Source organism: Dasypus novemcinctus, chromosome 7, assembly GCF_030445035.2.
Source record: "Dasypus novemcinctus isolate mDasNov1 chromosome 7, mDasNov1.1.hap2, whole genome shotgun sequence".
Classification (NCBI taxonomy): Eukaryota; Metazoa; Chordata; class Mammalia; order Cingulata; family Dasypodidae; genus Dasypus; species Dasypus novemcinctus.
Window position 1 is genome coordinate 78806445 of NC_080679.1, and position 16885 is coordinate 78823329.

Genomic DNA, 16885 nt, shown 5'->3' on the forward strand with positions numbered 1-16885 from the left:
AAATAGAATAAGGGAGAAGTGACAGTGGGTGACTAGCGGGAGACTAGGTCACAAAAGGTTCTACAGCTTCCTCCTTGCTATATCTCTTAGATCACTCATTCTGGGGTAACTTAGCTGTGATGTCTGGAAGATACTCAAGCAGAGTATAGAGAGGCCCATGTAGCTAGAAAATGAGACTTCCTGCCAAAATCCAGATAGGAAATGAGGCCACTGTCATCAGCCATGTAAAGTAGCCACCTTAGAAGCAGATCTTCCAACCCCAGTCAAGCCTTCAGATGACTGCAGTCACTGTTAACATTTGACTACAACCACATAAGGAAAGCTGAGTCAGAACCACTTAGCTGAGCAACTTCCGAATTCCTGATTCACAGAAACTGTGGGATAATAAATGTTGTTTTAAGCCATTAAGTTTTGGAGTAATTTGTTACACTGCAATGTATAATAAATAGAGAAAAGAGGTTAGAGGGTGCCTTAGTAATGAGTGAATGTCATAGAACTTCCTCTCCCTTATTGAGTTCTACTTTTCTGTTTATTGACTTCATTTTCCAGACTGATTTCTCTAAGAGGTGACCTCACATGTTAATAGCCTGAGTTTCTGTTAGTTCCAATTATAAAATGCCAGAGAATTCTTTAACATAACAATGACCAAAATTCATAAATTCATGATCCTATTTCAATAGTGAATGTTGCCACTGGCAAATGGCTGTCCTGCACAGAATTACATTTTTTTCACTGTCTCCTTGCATCTATATAAGGACATGTGAATAGTTCACATCAGTGGAATGTGAGTGGAAATGTGTATTACATAGGCCAAGATGTTTAAGAAGTGCTGTGCCTTCACCATGTTCTCTCTTTTTGCTTCTGTCTATTGGACTAAGGATTTTAAGATCTTGGAGAATTAGAGAAGAAGCCTAGGTTTCTGAATCACTATGTGGAAAAAAGTCCTCCACAGGCCAGGAATACTCACATTGGAATGTGGTATGATTGAGAAATCAAATTCTTTGTGACATATGTTAAAAATTCTACTGACATTTTAGCTTTATTTATTATATCAGATAGCATTACTCATCTAATAGGCCATGAACCTGAAGACTAGATTTGGCCTCACCTGAATCATGTCAGTCCTTGTGGTGAGAGGAATGGGGTCTTTCAAAATGCATACTTATTTGTCTGTCACATATATTGCACAATAATATAAGCTATTGTAAAAATTTGAACATTCCATAGAGGCTTAAAATTTATTAATCTCTTCTTCCCCCTTCCAATTCCATTCCCCTCAGTATCCAATAATACTGTTTTCTATTCTTCTACTAACATTTAAAACCTTTATTTAGTATTTCATTCATTTTGGCCTTTACTTCATTCTTATCCTCTCAGAAATTCATAGTGGCTGCTATACTGCCACTTCCAAGTTCAGGGCAAGAAGATGGCAGAAGTTAAGGGGTACTTAACTCATTCAGGAAAGGAAACTCTCTCCCCCATTCCTGTCCCTTTGGTGTCCCTTTACATCTCTTTAGCCAGAATGGTTGACTATTATATGCCCTCCAATAATAATAGCTAATACTTTTTGCATGCCTTACTCTTGTTCTCTTTAAGCCTCACAATGACTATGTGATAGGTATTACTCCCAATATGATCCGTTTTTGTTTTTTTTTTTTAATATAAGGAACCTGAGATTAGAGAAGTTAAGTAACTTGCAAGGTCACACAGGTAGTAAGTGGTAGAGTCACATTTGAACCCAGACAGTTTGTGCTCTTAACTGTCTATTGGGTAGGCAATGAACAGTGTTTGCCCACAATACTTATACCCACTTGGTTCATGTAATACTTATATACTTAGTCTATCTCCCTCTAAAATCATTATAGTTGATAAATTAGTAGACTACTTATTTTATAAACCCAATTTTTTCTTTCATCTCCCACTTATTAACATATGCATAGAAAAGTACTTAAGAGGGAAGTGGATGTGGCTCAAGTGATAGAGCTTCTGCCTACCATATGGGAGGACCTGAGTTCTATCCCTGGGGCTTCCTGGTGAAAAAGAAGAAGAGAAATTGTGCCCGTGAGGCGAGCCAGTGCCCACACAAGTGCCTGTGTGGTGAGACAGCGCCTGCGTGCTGAGTGCAAGTGCCTGTGTGGTGAGCCAGTGCCCATGCAAGTGAGTCATGCGGCAAGATGATGATGCACCAAAAGAGAGATAAAGGGGAGAATTGAAGTGCAGCAGAGATCAGGAACTGAGGTGGCACAATTGGCAGAAAACATCTCCCCACATCAGGAGTCTCCAGGATTGAATCCTGGTGACTCCTAGGGGAAAGAAAAATGAGAAGGGAAGACAACCAGACAGCAAAAATAACAGGGTGGGAGGAGGGGAAGGGAAAAAGAAATAAAACAATGGATTTTTAAATTTAATTTTAAAATGATTATATTTTAAAAGTAATGTAACAAGATAAACTCTCTCCCCTGAATAGTTAGCTGGGGGTTTCATGCTTCAAGTACAGAATGATCAAATGATAATGTCATTATCAGTCTCCCCCTTTTCTTGCCCCCACTCCTAATTAAGTGCAGCTCATTTTCCTTAGGCCAGTCTCCTTATAGTTCTACAAACAGGTGAAAAGGAGAAAAGCAGCCCCAAGCAGTGAAGAAACTGGCCTGGCACTATCAGCAACTGGCCTGTCATTCAGAGCTAAGCCTTGGTGATCTCTTGTTGAATATTAAAAAAAAAATACACATTACAACATCAGGCAAGACTACTCTCTGACTGATGGATTAAAACAAGAACAAGACCATTCTGTATTCGTGATTAAACTCAGACAAGAACAAGAACATTGTTCAAACCACAAAACTGACCATATTCTGGCTAATATGAGTGACTGCTGCTTCTTCGCCAGTTAGTTTTAACTTTATCTCATTCCTCCTGCTTTCTAGAAAAAAATCTGTCAAGATACCTAATAATAGAAATATCCCCCTTCCCCAAGGCATCCAATCTAGCGCAAAGCCCTCTTTCCTTAAACCCTTCCCAAGATCACTTAACACAAGGCCAAATCCTATAATAAGTTCTTTCTAACATCTTATTAAGGCACCCTCTGGGGGTGCATTCTGCTTCACTGCAAGCAGTCAACAAACTCAACTTCATTTAACTGTGGTTTCCTGGTGGTATTTGCAGAGCATTAGCATAAATCACATTAGGTTTCATTACTACTTTTTCTCATATTCTAAAACTCCTTCTGAGCATCCAGATCATCCTTATCTTCAAATTTATTAACAATTGACCTATCTTCAAACAACCTAATTAGTGCTAGCCAAGTGCAGTCTGTGATCAGTAGTTGCCTAGAGGTGGGGGCCTAGGGAAGAATGGGGACTGAATGTTTATGCATAGGAGGTTTCTTTCCGAAGTGCTGAAAAAGTTCTAAAATTCATTGTCCTGATAGTTGCATAGGTGTAAATAAACTAAAGCTGGTGAACTGTTCACTTTAAACTAGTGGATTGCATGTTGTACGAATTATATCACAGACAAGCTGTTAAAAACAATAAAGTGGGAGCCAATGTGCCTCAGTGGTTGAGCACTGGAGGTCCAGGGTTCAATTCCGGGACCCAGTAGCTAAAATAAATAGACAAATTAATTAGTTAATTTTTTAAAAAAATGTGGTCTGTAAACTGGTGCCCGTTCTCCACGACAGAAGCGCAGAAATTGAGAATAAGAGTTTAGATGCTTCTATGGCCATTAAATTTCATATTTGTTGAAAAAAGTAAGAAAAAAATTGTATGCATCTTTTCCATTTTTATATCTTCTAGTTACTGAATAACTCACTTTATTATATATTATTAAAGTATCATCCACTACAACTGAAGAAAAAACCCACAGATAATTGAGAAGAACTGACCGAAAGTACCTACACCTTTTTAAACTGTTTAAGCGCTGCTCCAAGTCCCGGAATTTCCCCAACGACGTAAACGACGTCGGTTCCGCCGAGTTCGCCGCGATGGCCTTTGGGATATGTAGTGCGTGCTTCGGCCTCTCATGCCGCTCTCTCCCGGCATTTTTTTCCTTGGTTTGCGGATACACTCCGCCACGGAAAGGTGATACGTGTCGAGGAAAAGCTGAAAACCTTGGGACCTGAGGGTGAGCGAGACAACCGAGCCTGTCGCGTCCTTTGTTGGAGACTGGTTGCAGTCCTGACTTTTAAGAATCCAGCCAACTTTCCCCCGGACCTTCGGAAGAGTTGCCCAGCGTTGAGGAAGGAAGTCCTTGCCGGTTAGTCAGTAACAGATAGTGGTTGGTGGTGGTTTTTCTCCCTCCACCCCGTCCCCCGTCACTTTTCTGGGCCCGGGACTCAGAGGTCGCCTGAGAAACAGAGGCTTCGTTTCCCGTAATACCTTCTCGGCGGAGACCCCGCAGCAAGGGCAGGGCTGCGCCCACGCCGGCTCGGGTATCCGGGAGACTCATTTTTTTGTTCGGTGCCGGGCACGGAGGACGCCTGTCACTTACAAAGAGCGGCACTGTTTACCCTTCACTGTACCTGTTCTCAGTTACATTCATGGGCCGTTACTTGGGTTAAGGTACTTCCCCGACGTCACTCGGTTACAGCAGAGCTGGAGACTTAACACCTTTGTATTCTAACCCTGGAGCTGCCTCCACTTTGAATTGTGAATGGACCGAATGTTCTGGATACCTCTGCCTTTGTGCAGGTCTTTTTGTGTTCGTGCACGACTCTGGTCAGCTTGGGTCAGGATGCTGTACTAGTTACCAAAAAGTAGCATGTACTGCCTCCTGTTTCTTCTCGTGAAAGAATAGATTGGTATTGTAGTAGAAAGGGGCCTGAGGCATACTTTCAGTGATAGACTAGGTCAGAGTTGCTTTAATAGAATGAGGCTATTCTGGAAAAAGTTGGGAAGAAAAAGTTGGGTTGTAGTTCCAGTTGGGCTAGCAGTTTCTTAACCTTTTTTTTTTTTTTTTTTACTTTATTTTATACATTTAATAATTGAAAATGTAAACAAACTAAAAAGAAAACAGTTGAATAAAAACATACGTTTCTCAGTTAAATGTACTGGATACATATAATTTTTTTTTTTAATCATATAACCTGTTACACAATATATTTGGTTCATAGTAATGCAGTCATACAGTATTTGTCATTTTGTATCTGGCTTGCTTCGCTCAACATAATGTCCTCCGGGTTCATCCATGTTGTCATTTCTTCTTACAGCTGCATAATATTCCATTGTGTGAACAGACCACAGTTTGTTTATCCATTCATCTGTTGATGGACACCTGGGTTGTTTCCAACTTTTGGCAATCGTGAATAACAGTCTCTATGAACATTGGTGTGTAGGTGTCTGTTCCTGTCACTGCTCTCAGTTCTTCTGGGTATATACCCCCTAGTGGTATTGCAGGGTCACGTGGCAAGTCTGTTCAACATCTTTAGGAACTGCTGAACAATCCTTCACAGTGACTGTACCATTCTGCATTCTCACCAACAGTGAATATGTGTTCCTATCTCTCCACATCCTCTCCAACACTTGTAGTTTTCTGTCTTCTTAATAGTGGCTGTTCTGATATGTGTGAAATGATACCTCATTTAGTTTTGATTTGCATTTTCCTGATCATTAGGATGTTGAGCATTTCTTCATGTGTTTTTTCACCATTTGTATTTCTTTGGACAAATGTCTTTTTAAGTCTTTGCCCATTTTTTAATTGGGTTGTTTGTCTTTATTGTTGAGTTGTAACATCTATTTATATTTTCTGGCTATTAAACCCTTATCAGATATGTGATTTCCAAATATTTTCTCTCTTTGAGTTGGCTGCCTTTTCACCCTTGAGGTGCAAAAGTGTTTCATTTTGAGGAGGTCTCATTTACCTATTTTTTTTGTTTTTATTGCATGTGCTTTGGGTGTAAGGTCCAAGAAACCACCACCTGCTACAAGGTCTTGAAGATGTTTCCCTAAATTTTCTTCTAGTAGTTTTATGGTCTTGGCTTTATATTTAGGTCTTTGATCCATTTTGAGTTGACTCTTGTGTAAGGAATGAGATGGGTCCTTTTTCATTCCTTTGGTTGTTGATATCCAGTTGTCCCAGCACCATTTGTTGAAGAGACTGTTTTGTCCTGTTACCATTAACTTGGTAGGTTTGTCAAAAACCAGTTGACTGTATAGGTGAGGGTTTATTTCTGGGTTCTCAATTTTATTCCAGTGATTGATGTCTTTATACCACTACCATGCTGTTTTGACCACTGTAGCTTTGAAGTATGTTTCAAGGTCAGGCAGAAATTCTTCCCACATCGCTCTTCTTTTTTAAAATGCTTTTGTCTATTTGGGTGCATTTTCCCTTGCAAATGAATTTGGTAATTGCCTTTTCTAATTCTGTAAAGTATGGTGTTGGGATTCTTAACCATTTTGAACCTAGGTTTCCATATTTGTAAAAGGGAAATGATAGTATTTACCTGGCAGGGTAGTTGAGAGAATTTAAGGAGATATTAAAAGTCCTTTATAAATTGTAACATGTTACAGAAGTGTTAGAAAATATTTTAGTCCCAGCTTTTCTAACTATTGCTTTTCAATTTCATATATAATATATATATATTTAAAGATTTATTTTATTTATTTATCTCTCCCTACCCCCTCGTTGTTTCCACTTGCTGTGTCTGTCTTTGTTTCTTTAGGAGGCACTGGGAACTGAACCGAGGACCTCTGATGTGGGAGGAAGGCACTTAATAGCTTAAACTACCTCTGTTCCCTGCTTTGTTGTATCTCTCGTTGTTTTTTCTCTTGGGTCTCTTTTTCTATCATCCTGTCGCATCAGCTTGCCGTCCTGCTCATCCTCCTTTGGAGGCACCGGGAACTTCTGCTCCCTGCTTTGCGGTGTGTCTTATGTTTTTCTTCTTGTGTCATCTTGCCAGGCCTGCCAGTCACACAGCTTGCTGTCTTCTTGAGGAGGCACTGGATGCTAAACTACGGACCTCCCATATGGTAGGTGGGAGCCCAATATCTTTTTTTTTTTTTTTTTAATTTTTTTATTTTTTATTGACTTTGTAATAATATTACATTAAAAATATATATGTGAGGTCCCATTCAACCCCACCCCCCCACCCCCCCTCTCCCCCCCCCAACAACACTCGTTCCCATCATCATGACACATCCATTGGATTTGGTAAGTACATCTTTGGGCACCTCTGCACCTCATATACATTGGTTCACATCATGGCCCATACTCTCCTCTATTCCATCATGTAGGCCCTGTGAGGATTTACAATGTCCGGTGATTACCTCTGAAGCACCATCCAGGGCAGCTCCATGTCCCGAAGACGCCTCCACCTCTCATCTCTTCCTGCCTTTCCCCATACCCTTTGTCCATTATGTCCACTTTTCCCAATCCAATGCCACCTCTTCTATGTGGACACTGGATTGGTTGTGTCCATTGCACCTTTATGTCAAGAGGAGGCTCAGATTCCACCTGGATGCTGGATGCAATCCTCCCATTTTCAGTTGTAATCACTCTAGGCTCCATGGTGTGGTGGTTGTCCTTCTTCACCTCCATCTTAGCTGAGTGTGGTAAGTCCAATAAATCAGATTGTAGGTGCTGGAGTCTGTTGAGGCTCAGGATCTGGCTATCACATTGTCAGTCCAGAGATTCAAATCCCCTAAATATATCTTAAACCCCAACATTAACTGCACCTCCAGCACATTAGCATGAAAGTCTTATGAAGGGAGATCCCATCTGAGTCCAGATTCATCACACATAAACACCATTTCCAAAGAGGGGCCATCTGCCCTGGTAGTTAACCCCATCGGCCATGACCATAACTCCCATGGGTCTCTTTAGCCCTCAAAGGAACCAATATCTGGGGGTTGTATCTGCTTTATCTGTCTCTCTGACTCTGCTCAGTTGTGCATGAGGGCAAACCTTCTGCCAGCCTCCAGACTCTTTTTTAGAAACTCGTAGCCATATAAACTCATTTCTCCTTTCCATTTCCCCCTTACTTTAGGTCAAACAGCATTTTAAAGTCATGGTATTTTATGTAGACATGGATATTCTGCTGATCCGCATTGAACCTTCCGTATAAGGTCATTTTCCAGTTGCATCATCAGTTGGTAGTTGATAGTGGTCCCTCGTTGCCAGGGAGGCTCATCCCTGGGTGTCATGTCCCACGCTGGGGGGAAGGCATTGCATTTACATGCTGAGTTTGGCTTCGAGACTGGCCACATTTGAGTAACATGAAGGCTGACAGAAGGAAATTCCCAGGCACAAAGTTGCTCTAGGCCTTGTTATTATTTTGGGTTTATCAGCTCACAAGCATAGTCATTAGTATCAGGGGCTCACTGTTGAACCCTCACTCCCTCCCGGTCCCCACCACTGTACCTGGGAGACTGTCGCTGCTCCCCTAGGGACCACGACAGAGCACCACTGGCCAGGAACCCAGTACCCCCCCTACTGTGGTTTTTAATTGTTGCCACTATGAGTATATCCAAACATTACCATGCACCCTGGACATATGTTCTGTACAGCTCCCTGTCAGTCATATATCACCTGTCATTGGTATCCCATACCAGTATCCCTCCATTGCCATTGTTGAAACACTCTGTGATCCAGAACTCCCCGAAATTTGAAGCCCAATATAATGTCATGGTCCCTTACTAGGGAATAGAGCCCAATATCTTGAGCCACATCTGCTTCCCTGTAATGTATATATATATTTTTTTAATAAAGAATTTTTACAGCAAATTTTTTTCATAATTATCTTTGGCTTTTATATTGCTTCAGTGTGTCTTGCTACATTACTAGATTTCTTTTTTTGTGTGCAATTCAGAATTTTTTTAACAAATCGATTTTATTCATGCATATTAATATAGCATAAACCCATCCTAAGTATACAATTAATGATATTTGGTATAGTCACATAGTTTTGCATTTCCTAGTTTTCTCAGTATGTCTTGATTGGTGCTTTAATCATCTCATTTACTGGTTAAAGTTTATCTAAGACTAGTAGTGCTTAAATTGTTTGTGTTATTAATGTACAAAAAGAAAGGAAAAAGGAATTATTCTGGAAGCAAATACACCAGAGACCTTGGGGGGTGGGGTGGGGAGGGAGGAGTTTCTACTATGGCTCTAATCTTCTTAGAAACTTTAAAGGCAATATATTTATTTTTAAAAAATTTATTCTTAATAAAAAAACAACAAAAGAGTTCTAAGTGATTTTTTTTTTTCCCTTCTGCTTTTTTGGTCATTTGAAAACGTCATGTAAATGTCAGAGTCAGCAAATATTTTTAAAAATGAGGTACAGAAAGAAATCCCTTTTTCTGAACATTTAATTTTCAGCCAAATCCTGCTATCTAATTCAGATTAAGAACAGACTCTCTAGGTAATACATGAAAAACTTAACTTTAATTTGAATTTCAGAATTAACTTAATATTTATGATAAAAGAATAACCATATTAAACATATCCTTTTACAGAAACTGCATGTTGGAATGGGATTTGGAATTGTGATAATGGAAGCAAAATACTGAAGGAAAAAGTTACTGTTATACCTGCATATTGTATGACTACTACTGACGACTAGTTACAAATGGTTTTCTTTACATAAGAAAACTTGTGATGTAAATGAAAAGATAACTTTTTTCTATACTCATTGATTACAAATAATGCATCGTCTAAGAGCTCTTTTTCCATTTTCCTGGAGAATATTTCAATTTCGACCTTCAAATTGTGAAACATTCATTAACCAGATGAATAAGTGTACAGATGAAGAACAAGTATTTGATCTTATTGAAAGAAACAAAGCCACACTTTCGGAAAAGCAAGTGGGATATGCATTTAATATACTTTGGCAGTTTCAAAAGCAGAAGACCAGCTTGTTAAAAAATGTTGAATATGTGAAAGACCATCCCCAATTTCTTAGTCTTTGTAATTTAACTAGAAACAAAGTAGGGTTAATGAATGATGATACCCTGGTGAATGTGTTGTACATCACGCAACAGTAAGTAATTTATTTTTGGATTTTATGGAAATAATTATAGTGTATTTTTATATTTTGAAACATTTTAAAGTCTCTTTAAAATGAAAATATTTCTTTTTTTCTAATAAGAGTTTTCCTGACAATCTAATATTTTGAAGACGGTTAGAGGATATTCTTGGACACTTATTAATAGTATCACAATTTTCAAACTTGGTATATAACCAATTGTGAAAGTAAAGATTCTTTACTTTGGCTGTATGTAACTGGATTATTGTGGAATTTTATAGACATATGATTGGTTAAAGAGAATGGATAAAATAGGTAAACAGAATTCAGATTAATGCCTTAAAATAACGAATTAGGAAATTGTATTTTTGTTGACCTATTTGTAGCCTCATGGTTATCACAATTAAATTGATGGTCTAAATGTTTTTTAGAGTCTGTTGGTACAATAGGTGGGTGGTTTCCTAATAACAGTTCTTGAAAACAAAGGAAAAGAGAATAAAATGATTTTATAGATTAAATTATACTTGATAACAAAGTTTCATAGATTATAATCCATGGATTGTTAATAGGTGTTATATGAAAGGAAAAAAAATTTCCTTGATTTCAAAGGAAAGTAGATAAATTTGAGCATTAAGAAAAGAAATTTAAAAGAAAAGAAATTTTGTATGTATTGTTGCATGGAAAGTCCAGCCTTCAGAGGGAACTGGGATCAAGCAGGTATATAAAAGAAAATAAAACAAAGAAAAGCAAGAGTGTTTATTATTCCCATTGTTGGAAAAAACAGCAGTTTCCTCACATGGTTATCCAACCTGCAAGGGTTTTTTTAGTAAATATTTGTAAGTGTCAACATTGTAAAAGTCAAAGATATAGTTGTTTTTATTGGAGTCTGCCTTTACAGGACAGGACTTTAGGTTTTGCTTATGTTTGGGGGACTATTATTAGACTAAAAAGGGTATTTCCCCTTTTTTGGTGTGTTTTTTTCAGGTTGCAAAATTTTTCACTAATCCTGCCAGGACAAGTGTTAGTTTTGCCTTTTCAGTAGTCATGTTGGTTTGGAAAATGTTGAATCTGGCAAAAAAATTTTTTTTAAAATTCTTTTGTTTCTTTTTTTATCTTATCTTTTCTTGTGTGTGGTTTATTTCTTATTCTTTATTTGTCTTTTTTGCTTTGAATCTGGCAAAATTAAACAGTTCTTTACTGTAGGCCTTTTCAGAGCCCTAAGTATACTAATGTATACTGTTAATATCTAAGGCTAGGGGGCCATTCCCTAGTCTTATTAACAGCAAAATGTTAGTATTAAAATTTCACATCTTATGTTTGTGAGGCACTCAAGGTGAAATGCTGCCTAAAAACTGCATTTCTCTGTTTCCCTCTTAAATATTTTAATAAGGAAGGGATTTCAAGAATAGAATACAATTTTGTTTTTAGTTTTTATTTATTTATTTTTTATTCCTCTCTCCTTCTCCCCACCCCGGTTGTCTGTTCTCTGTGTCTATTTGCTGCGTCGTCGTCTTTGTCCGCTTCTGTTGTTGTCAGCGGCATGGGAATCTGTGTTTCTTCTTGTTGTGTCATCTTGTGGTGTCAGCTCTGTGTGTGTGTGGCGCCATTCCTGGGCAGGCTGCACTTTCTTTCGCGCTGGGCGGCTCTCCTTACGGGTGCACTCCTTGCGCGTGGGGCTCCCCCACGCAGGGGACACCCCTGTGTGGCAGGGCACTCCTTGCGCGCATCAGCACTGCGCATGGGCCAGCTCCACACGTGTCAAGGAGGCCCGGGTTTGAACCGCGGACCTCCCATGTGGTAGACGGATGCCCTAACCACTGGGCCAAGACTGCTTCCCAGGTTTTGTTTTTTTATTCCCCCCGCCCCCTTTGCCGCTTGCTTGCTCTCTGCTCTCCTTGTCCTTTCGCTGGGCGTTCTGTGTTTTTGCTTGTCTCCCTTTTTGTTGCGTCACCTTGCTGAGTTGACTCTCTGTGGTGCTTGCAGACTTGTGGCATTCCATGGCGCCCAGGCTGGCAGCTCTCTGCAGTATGCCAACGAGGCTTGCCTTCACAAGGAGGCCTGGGATGCGATCCCAGGGCCTCCCATATGGGTAGACAGGAGCCCAGCTGATTGAGCCACAGCTGCTTCCCTGTTTTCAGGTTTTTTAAACTGCAGGTGGTTAGATTTTGCTTCATGACTCAACCTGAAAGTGTTTGACTTTTAGAAACAAAATAATATAGAATTGATATTATAAAGATGTTGCAAATTAGTTAAAAAAAGAGATATATATAAAATACATGATATATGTGCCTTAGTTTCCTATCTGTGTGTGTGTGTGTGTGTGTGTGTGTGTATATATATATTTAAGTATTTTTAGTGAAGGTGTAATGGAATAGGAACTCTTACATGCTACTGCTGGTACAATATGTAGCAAGAGCTTTAAAAATGCCCCTTGACCTAATATTTTACTAAGATTTACCCTAAGAAAGTAATCCAAGAGAATGTAAAGATGCTTATAGAAGGTTATTCATCATAGCATGGTTTATAATATTGAAAAACTGAAAGTGTAATATTGGTGAATATTTAACTAAATGATGTCACATTGACATAATGGAATAATATGCAATCATTAAAAATCATGTTTTGGAGATTATTTAATCTGTGGGCATATGCTCACAATATAACATTAATCTACTAAAAAAAGGCAGGATACAGAAGTATAAAATAAATATGTGTATTTCATTTAGCTATAGAAAAAAGAACTGGAAAGAATTGCTCCATGGTAATGGAGCTATTTATGAGTAGCAGGGTTATAAATGATTTTTATTTTCCTCTATATGTTTTTATTTATTTTACAAACTTTCTCCTATAAAATATTTTTATAATCAGAAAAAGTAATAAATAGTCTGTCTATTTTTAACATAAAATGTATCATTGAACATGTTCGTTGTCACTAGTGGAAAGCCTTGGAATGAGAAGATAAAAGGGTGAAAAGGGAATGGAGTAAAGTGGTAGATGTTTATTAGACGGTACCAGGAAATTGGAATACTGAAATGGAAATGAAACAGAAATAAAGACTGACTGTGTAAGGGGAAAAGAACTTGAAATTCACTTTGCATTATAAATCTGCATATGTGTTTAATGATTAGGAAATGTTTATTTATGGAGAATTGTTTTCTTTTGTTTTCATTGAGGTTTGCTGTTGAGGCCCATGACCCTCTAGTAGAGGCACTAATAACAGAAGCATGGAGAAGACTGGAAAGGCAAGTACTCTGGGTTCATTTTCTAAGATCAAGGGTTATCCTTTCAGGGTTGGCACAGTGAAATCATGCAGGAAAAGAGTGGGGAGCTACTGCCTGTCTGTCAAGTTTCACTGAAAAATATATATTTAAACTCATTTTAGTTTGGGTGCTTTTTGATTGTGTATGTGTGTTTTCTTTTTAAGAGAGAAAAGTATTTCAAATATTCTGTCTTTAAGAACAGGAAACAGCATGCTTTTCCATATATATAATTGATCAAAATATAAATAGAGTCCAGCTATCCATGGAATAGCCTTTTTTAGACTTTTTTGGAAGAGTTCTGCTTCAGAAAGAAAAGATGCTCTAATCTGATCAATTGGCTGCATGATTAAAAAGCTAGAAGTGCAAAAGCCATTAAAGGAGAAAAAGAAGATAACAGTTTAGTAGGAAGGAGGGCCATATAACACTGTATAGGAGCAACTGTAGCTACTTTTCTGTCACTGCATCTTTATGGAGATGCAATGAGCAAAGCTCATAGGTAACATTAGGAGCTTTATTAAAAAAGCAAGTTTCAGGTCCGCTACAGTAGATAGTAATTATTCTGATTTATTTCTTATACTGCATACTATACATAGCTATATTTTCAGCACATTACCTTAATTGATAATCGTCTAAAAATGTGAAATGTGTTCAAGGTACCCTTATAAGTATAGAGAAGTCAATTCTTTAAGTATATATGAAGCGGATTTCCATTTATAAAGCAGCAGAGGATATAGCAGAGCTTATTTTTGTTAAGTTTTAGCTACTTTCAAAAACTTTGAATTTAACCTAGGGATTCTCGATGGATGAGGTCCATTATTAGGGGAATAAAGCGAATGTTAGTGAGGAAAGGAGGCAGGAAGATTAAAAAAAGAAACAACTACAGAACAATTCTCCCTCTAAACCAAATAGAAATGTAGGGCAGAAAGGAAAGAATTGACTAAAATAAAAGAGAAACAAGAGGCTATTTGTAGACAGAGAGGGGTAGACACTCGTATTGTGAATTAAAAAAAATTTTTTAAAGCATATTTCTTCTTAAAGCTTGAACCATGATAACGTCTTACAATTAGTCTTACTTGGCCAGCTATCTAGGCCTTTGTTGTATGGGCTGGATTAAATTAAACAGGCTTTAAACAGTTCTTTGGGCTTAGAAAGTATGCCTTCATTTGCTAAATTGTGATTTTAGTTCATCTCATTACTTAAACCTGTCTACCTTCTTATCTTCTCCATTCTTGCACCCTCTCTAGTATCCTTTTATTGAGATTAAGCAGAGCAATCTTAATCCTTTCATGAACAGTTTAAACTCTTGCATCTTTGGTGTTAAATTTGATCATTGTCGATAATATCTCAAAACTCTTCAAAGCAACATTTAGTGTTACATGTATTATGCTGCTTGAACAAATCAGTTGTAAACAGATGATTTTCTTTTAAAATACAGCTGTTAATGGAAATTAAATTATAAATGTACAAGTGTACTTTCTGGTAAGTCAGATCTTTTATATTTTTTTTCATTTCCAAATAACTCAGTGTTGGGGAGCAGATGTAGTGCAAGTGGTCGAGTGCATGTTTTACACATACGAGGTCCTGGGTTCAATTTCCGGTACCTCCTAAAAACAAATAAACAAAATCCAGCACTCTTTGGGGAGTGGAAGAATGTCAGTTGTTGGCACCTGCTTCCCATGTACAAGGTCCTAGGTTCAGTCTCCAGGCCTCCTAAAAAAACCAAATAAACAAAAAGCCAAAATAGCTCAGTGTAATAACTTTGCTCTATATGATAATTTTTATTCGTGGCTAAGTTATGAACAATTTTAAAACCCTACTTTGTATTCCATATATAGAATTTCTAATAGTCTTAATGGAATGAGCATTCATTTTTGTGTCCCTGTGAGGTAACCACAAAAAATTGCTATTAAACAGTGATTTTGCTAAAATATCTTAATTTATGTTCTATGAATATAATTTGTAATGATTCAGATGTATTTCATTGAGATATCTCTCATATTTCTGTCTTTAAATTTTTTTTGTCTTTTTTTCTCTTCTTTAGGTAAACATTATAGAATGTAGGCCTTATTTTTAATCCAATCATAATTTATATCGTTTCATTATTGTAAATAACTCAGTATGTATCTCTGGACTCTTAAAAATACATATAACCACAATGCCATTATTATACCTATAAAAATTAAAAATAATTCCTAATATCTCCTGAAACCTGGTATGTGTTCAAATTTTCTTGATTATTCTATAAAGGTGTCTTTTTTTTTGACACCAAGACTGGGCATTGTACCTGGGACCTCATATGTGGGAGACCAGCACTCAACCACTGAGCCACATCAGTGGTTGGCTCCCTTGTCTGTTTGCTTTTTGTTTTTGCGCGTTGTTTGTTTCCTTTAGGAGGCACCAGAACCAAACCTGGGATCTTCCATGTGGGAGGCAGGGGTCCAATTGCTTGAGCCGCATCCACTCCCTAAAAGTGACAGTTTGTTTAAATCAGTATCCAAATAAGGTTCACACATTGCATTTGTTTGCTATGTATGTTTTTTAAAAGTGAACATTTTATTGAATTATTACATCATTTGAGTCTGATCATAAGTATACAGCTCAATAAATTTTCATACTGACTGCTTTGATATAGCACCAAGATCAAGAAACAAAACATTACTAGTGCCTCAGAAGCTCCCTTATGACCTCTTCCAGTCTCATCTCCCCACCCTAACAGTAAGCACTTCCTTGACTTCTACCGCCATAAATTAGTTTTGTTTTTATGGCAGTGGTTCATAAGGTATGTACTCTTAAGTGTAGTTTGGTTCACTCAATGTGTTTAAAAATTCATCCATGATATTGTAGCTCTTCTTTATTGCTATGGAAAGTCTATGTTATCAGTATGTGTAATTTATCCACCAAACTCTTTTTTTTCTTTTAGTTTTCTTTTTTTAGGAGGTACCAGGGATTGAACCTGGGCCCTTGTACATGGGAAGGAGGCATTCAACCACTGAGTTACACCCGCATCCCATTGTATTCTTTTTTTTTTTTAAAGATTTATTTTATTTATTCCTCTCCTTCATTGTTTGCACTTGCTATCTGCTCTCTGTGTCCATTTCCTGTGTATTCTCTTTGTCTGCTCATCTTTTCTTTAGGAGGCACTGGGAGCCAAACCTGGGACCTCCCATGTGGGAGAGAAGTGCTCAATCACTTGATCCACCTCAGCTCCCTGCTTAGTTATGTCTCTCATTGTCTTTCCTCTTTGTGTCTTCTTGTTGCAGCATCTTGTTGTTTCAGCTCACCATGCCTGCCTGTCCTGCCAGCTCACTGTGTTGCTTATCTTCTCCAGGAGGCACTGGGAACCGAACCCGGGATCTCCCGTGTGGTAGGCGGGAGCCCAATTGCTTGAGCCACATCTGCTTCCTCCATTGTTCTCTCTTTTTTTTATCTCCTCCCCTTGCGTCTTTTTGTGTGCTCTCTGCTCTCTGTGTCCATTCTCTGTATGTTCTTATGTGTCTGTTTTTATTTATTTATTTATTTTTATTTATTTTTTTAAAGATTTATTTTTATTTATTTAATTCCCCTCCCCTCCCCCGGTTGTCTGTCCTCTGTGTCTCTTTGCTGCGTCTTGTTTCCTTGTCTGCTTCTGTTGTCGTCAGCGGCACGGGAAGTGTGGGCGGCGCCATTCCTG

The 16885-nt window shown here is 38.1% G+C and overlaps 1 protein-coding gene across 4 annotated transcripts in view; it reads left to right on the plus strand.

The window, feature by feature from the left end:
- The first annotated feature begins 3976 nt into the window (after positions 1-3976).
- FASTKD1 (FAST kinase domains 1) overlaps positions 3977-16885 on the plus strand; it is a 51981-nt gene continuing 39072 nt past the window's right edge. Inside the window, exons 1-4 of one of the 4 annotated variants that reach the window (XM_058300680.1) lie at positions 3977-4251; positions 6893-6962; positions 9447-9970; positions 13129-13197. In XM_058300680.1, coding sequence (XP_058156663.1) covers positions 9636-9970; positions 13129-13197 — 404 coding nt within the window. In that variant the 5' untranslated portion in view covers positions 3977-4251; positions 6893-6962; positions 9447-9635. The remainder of the gene's footprint in view (positions 4252-6892; positions 6963-9446; positions 9971-13128; positions 13198-16885) is intronic. The other 3 variants (XM_058300679.2, XM_071216305.1, XM_012526083.4) reach the window with 3 other exon arrangements.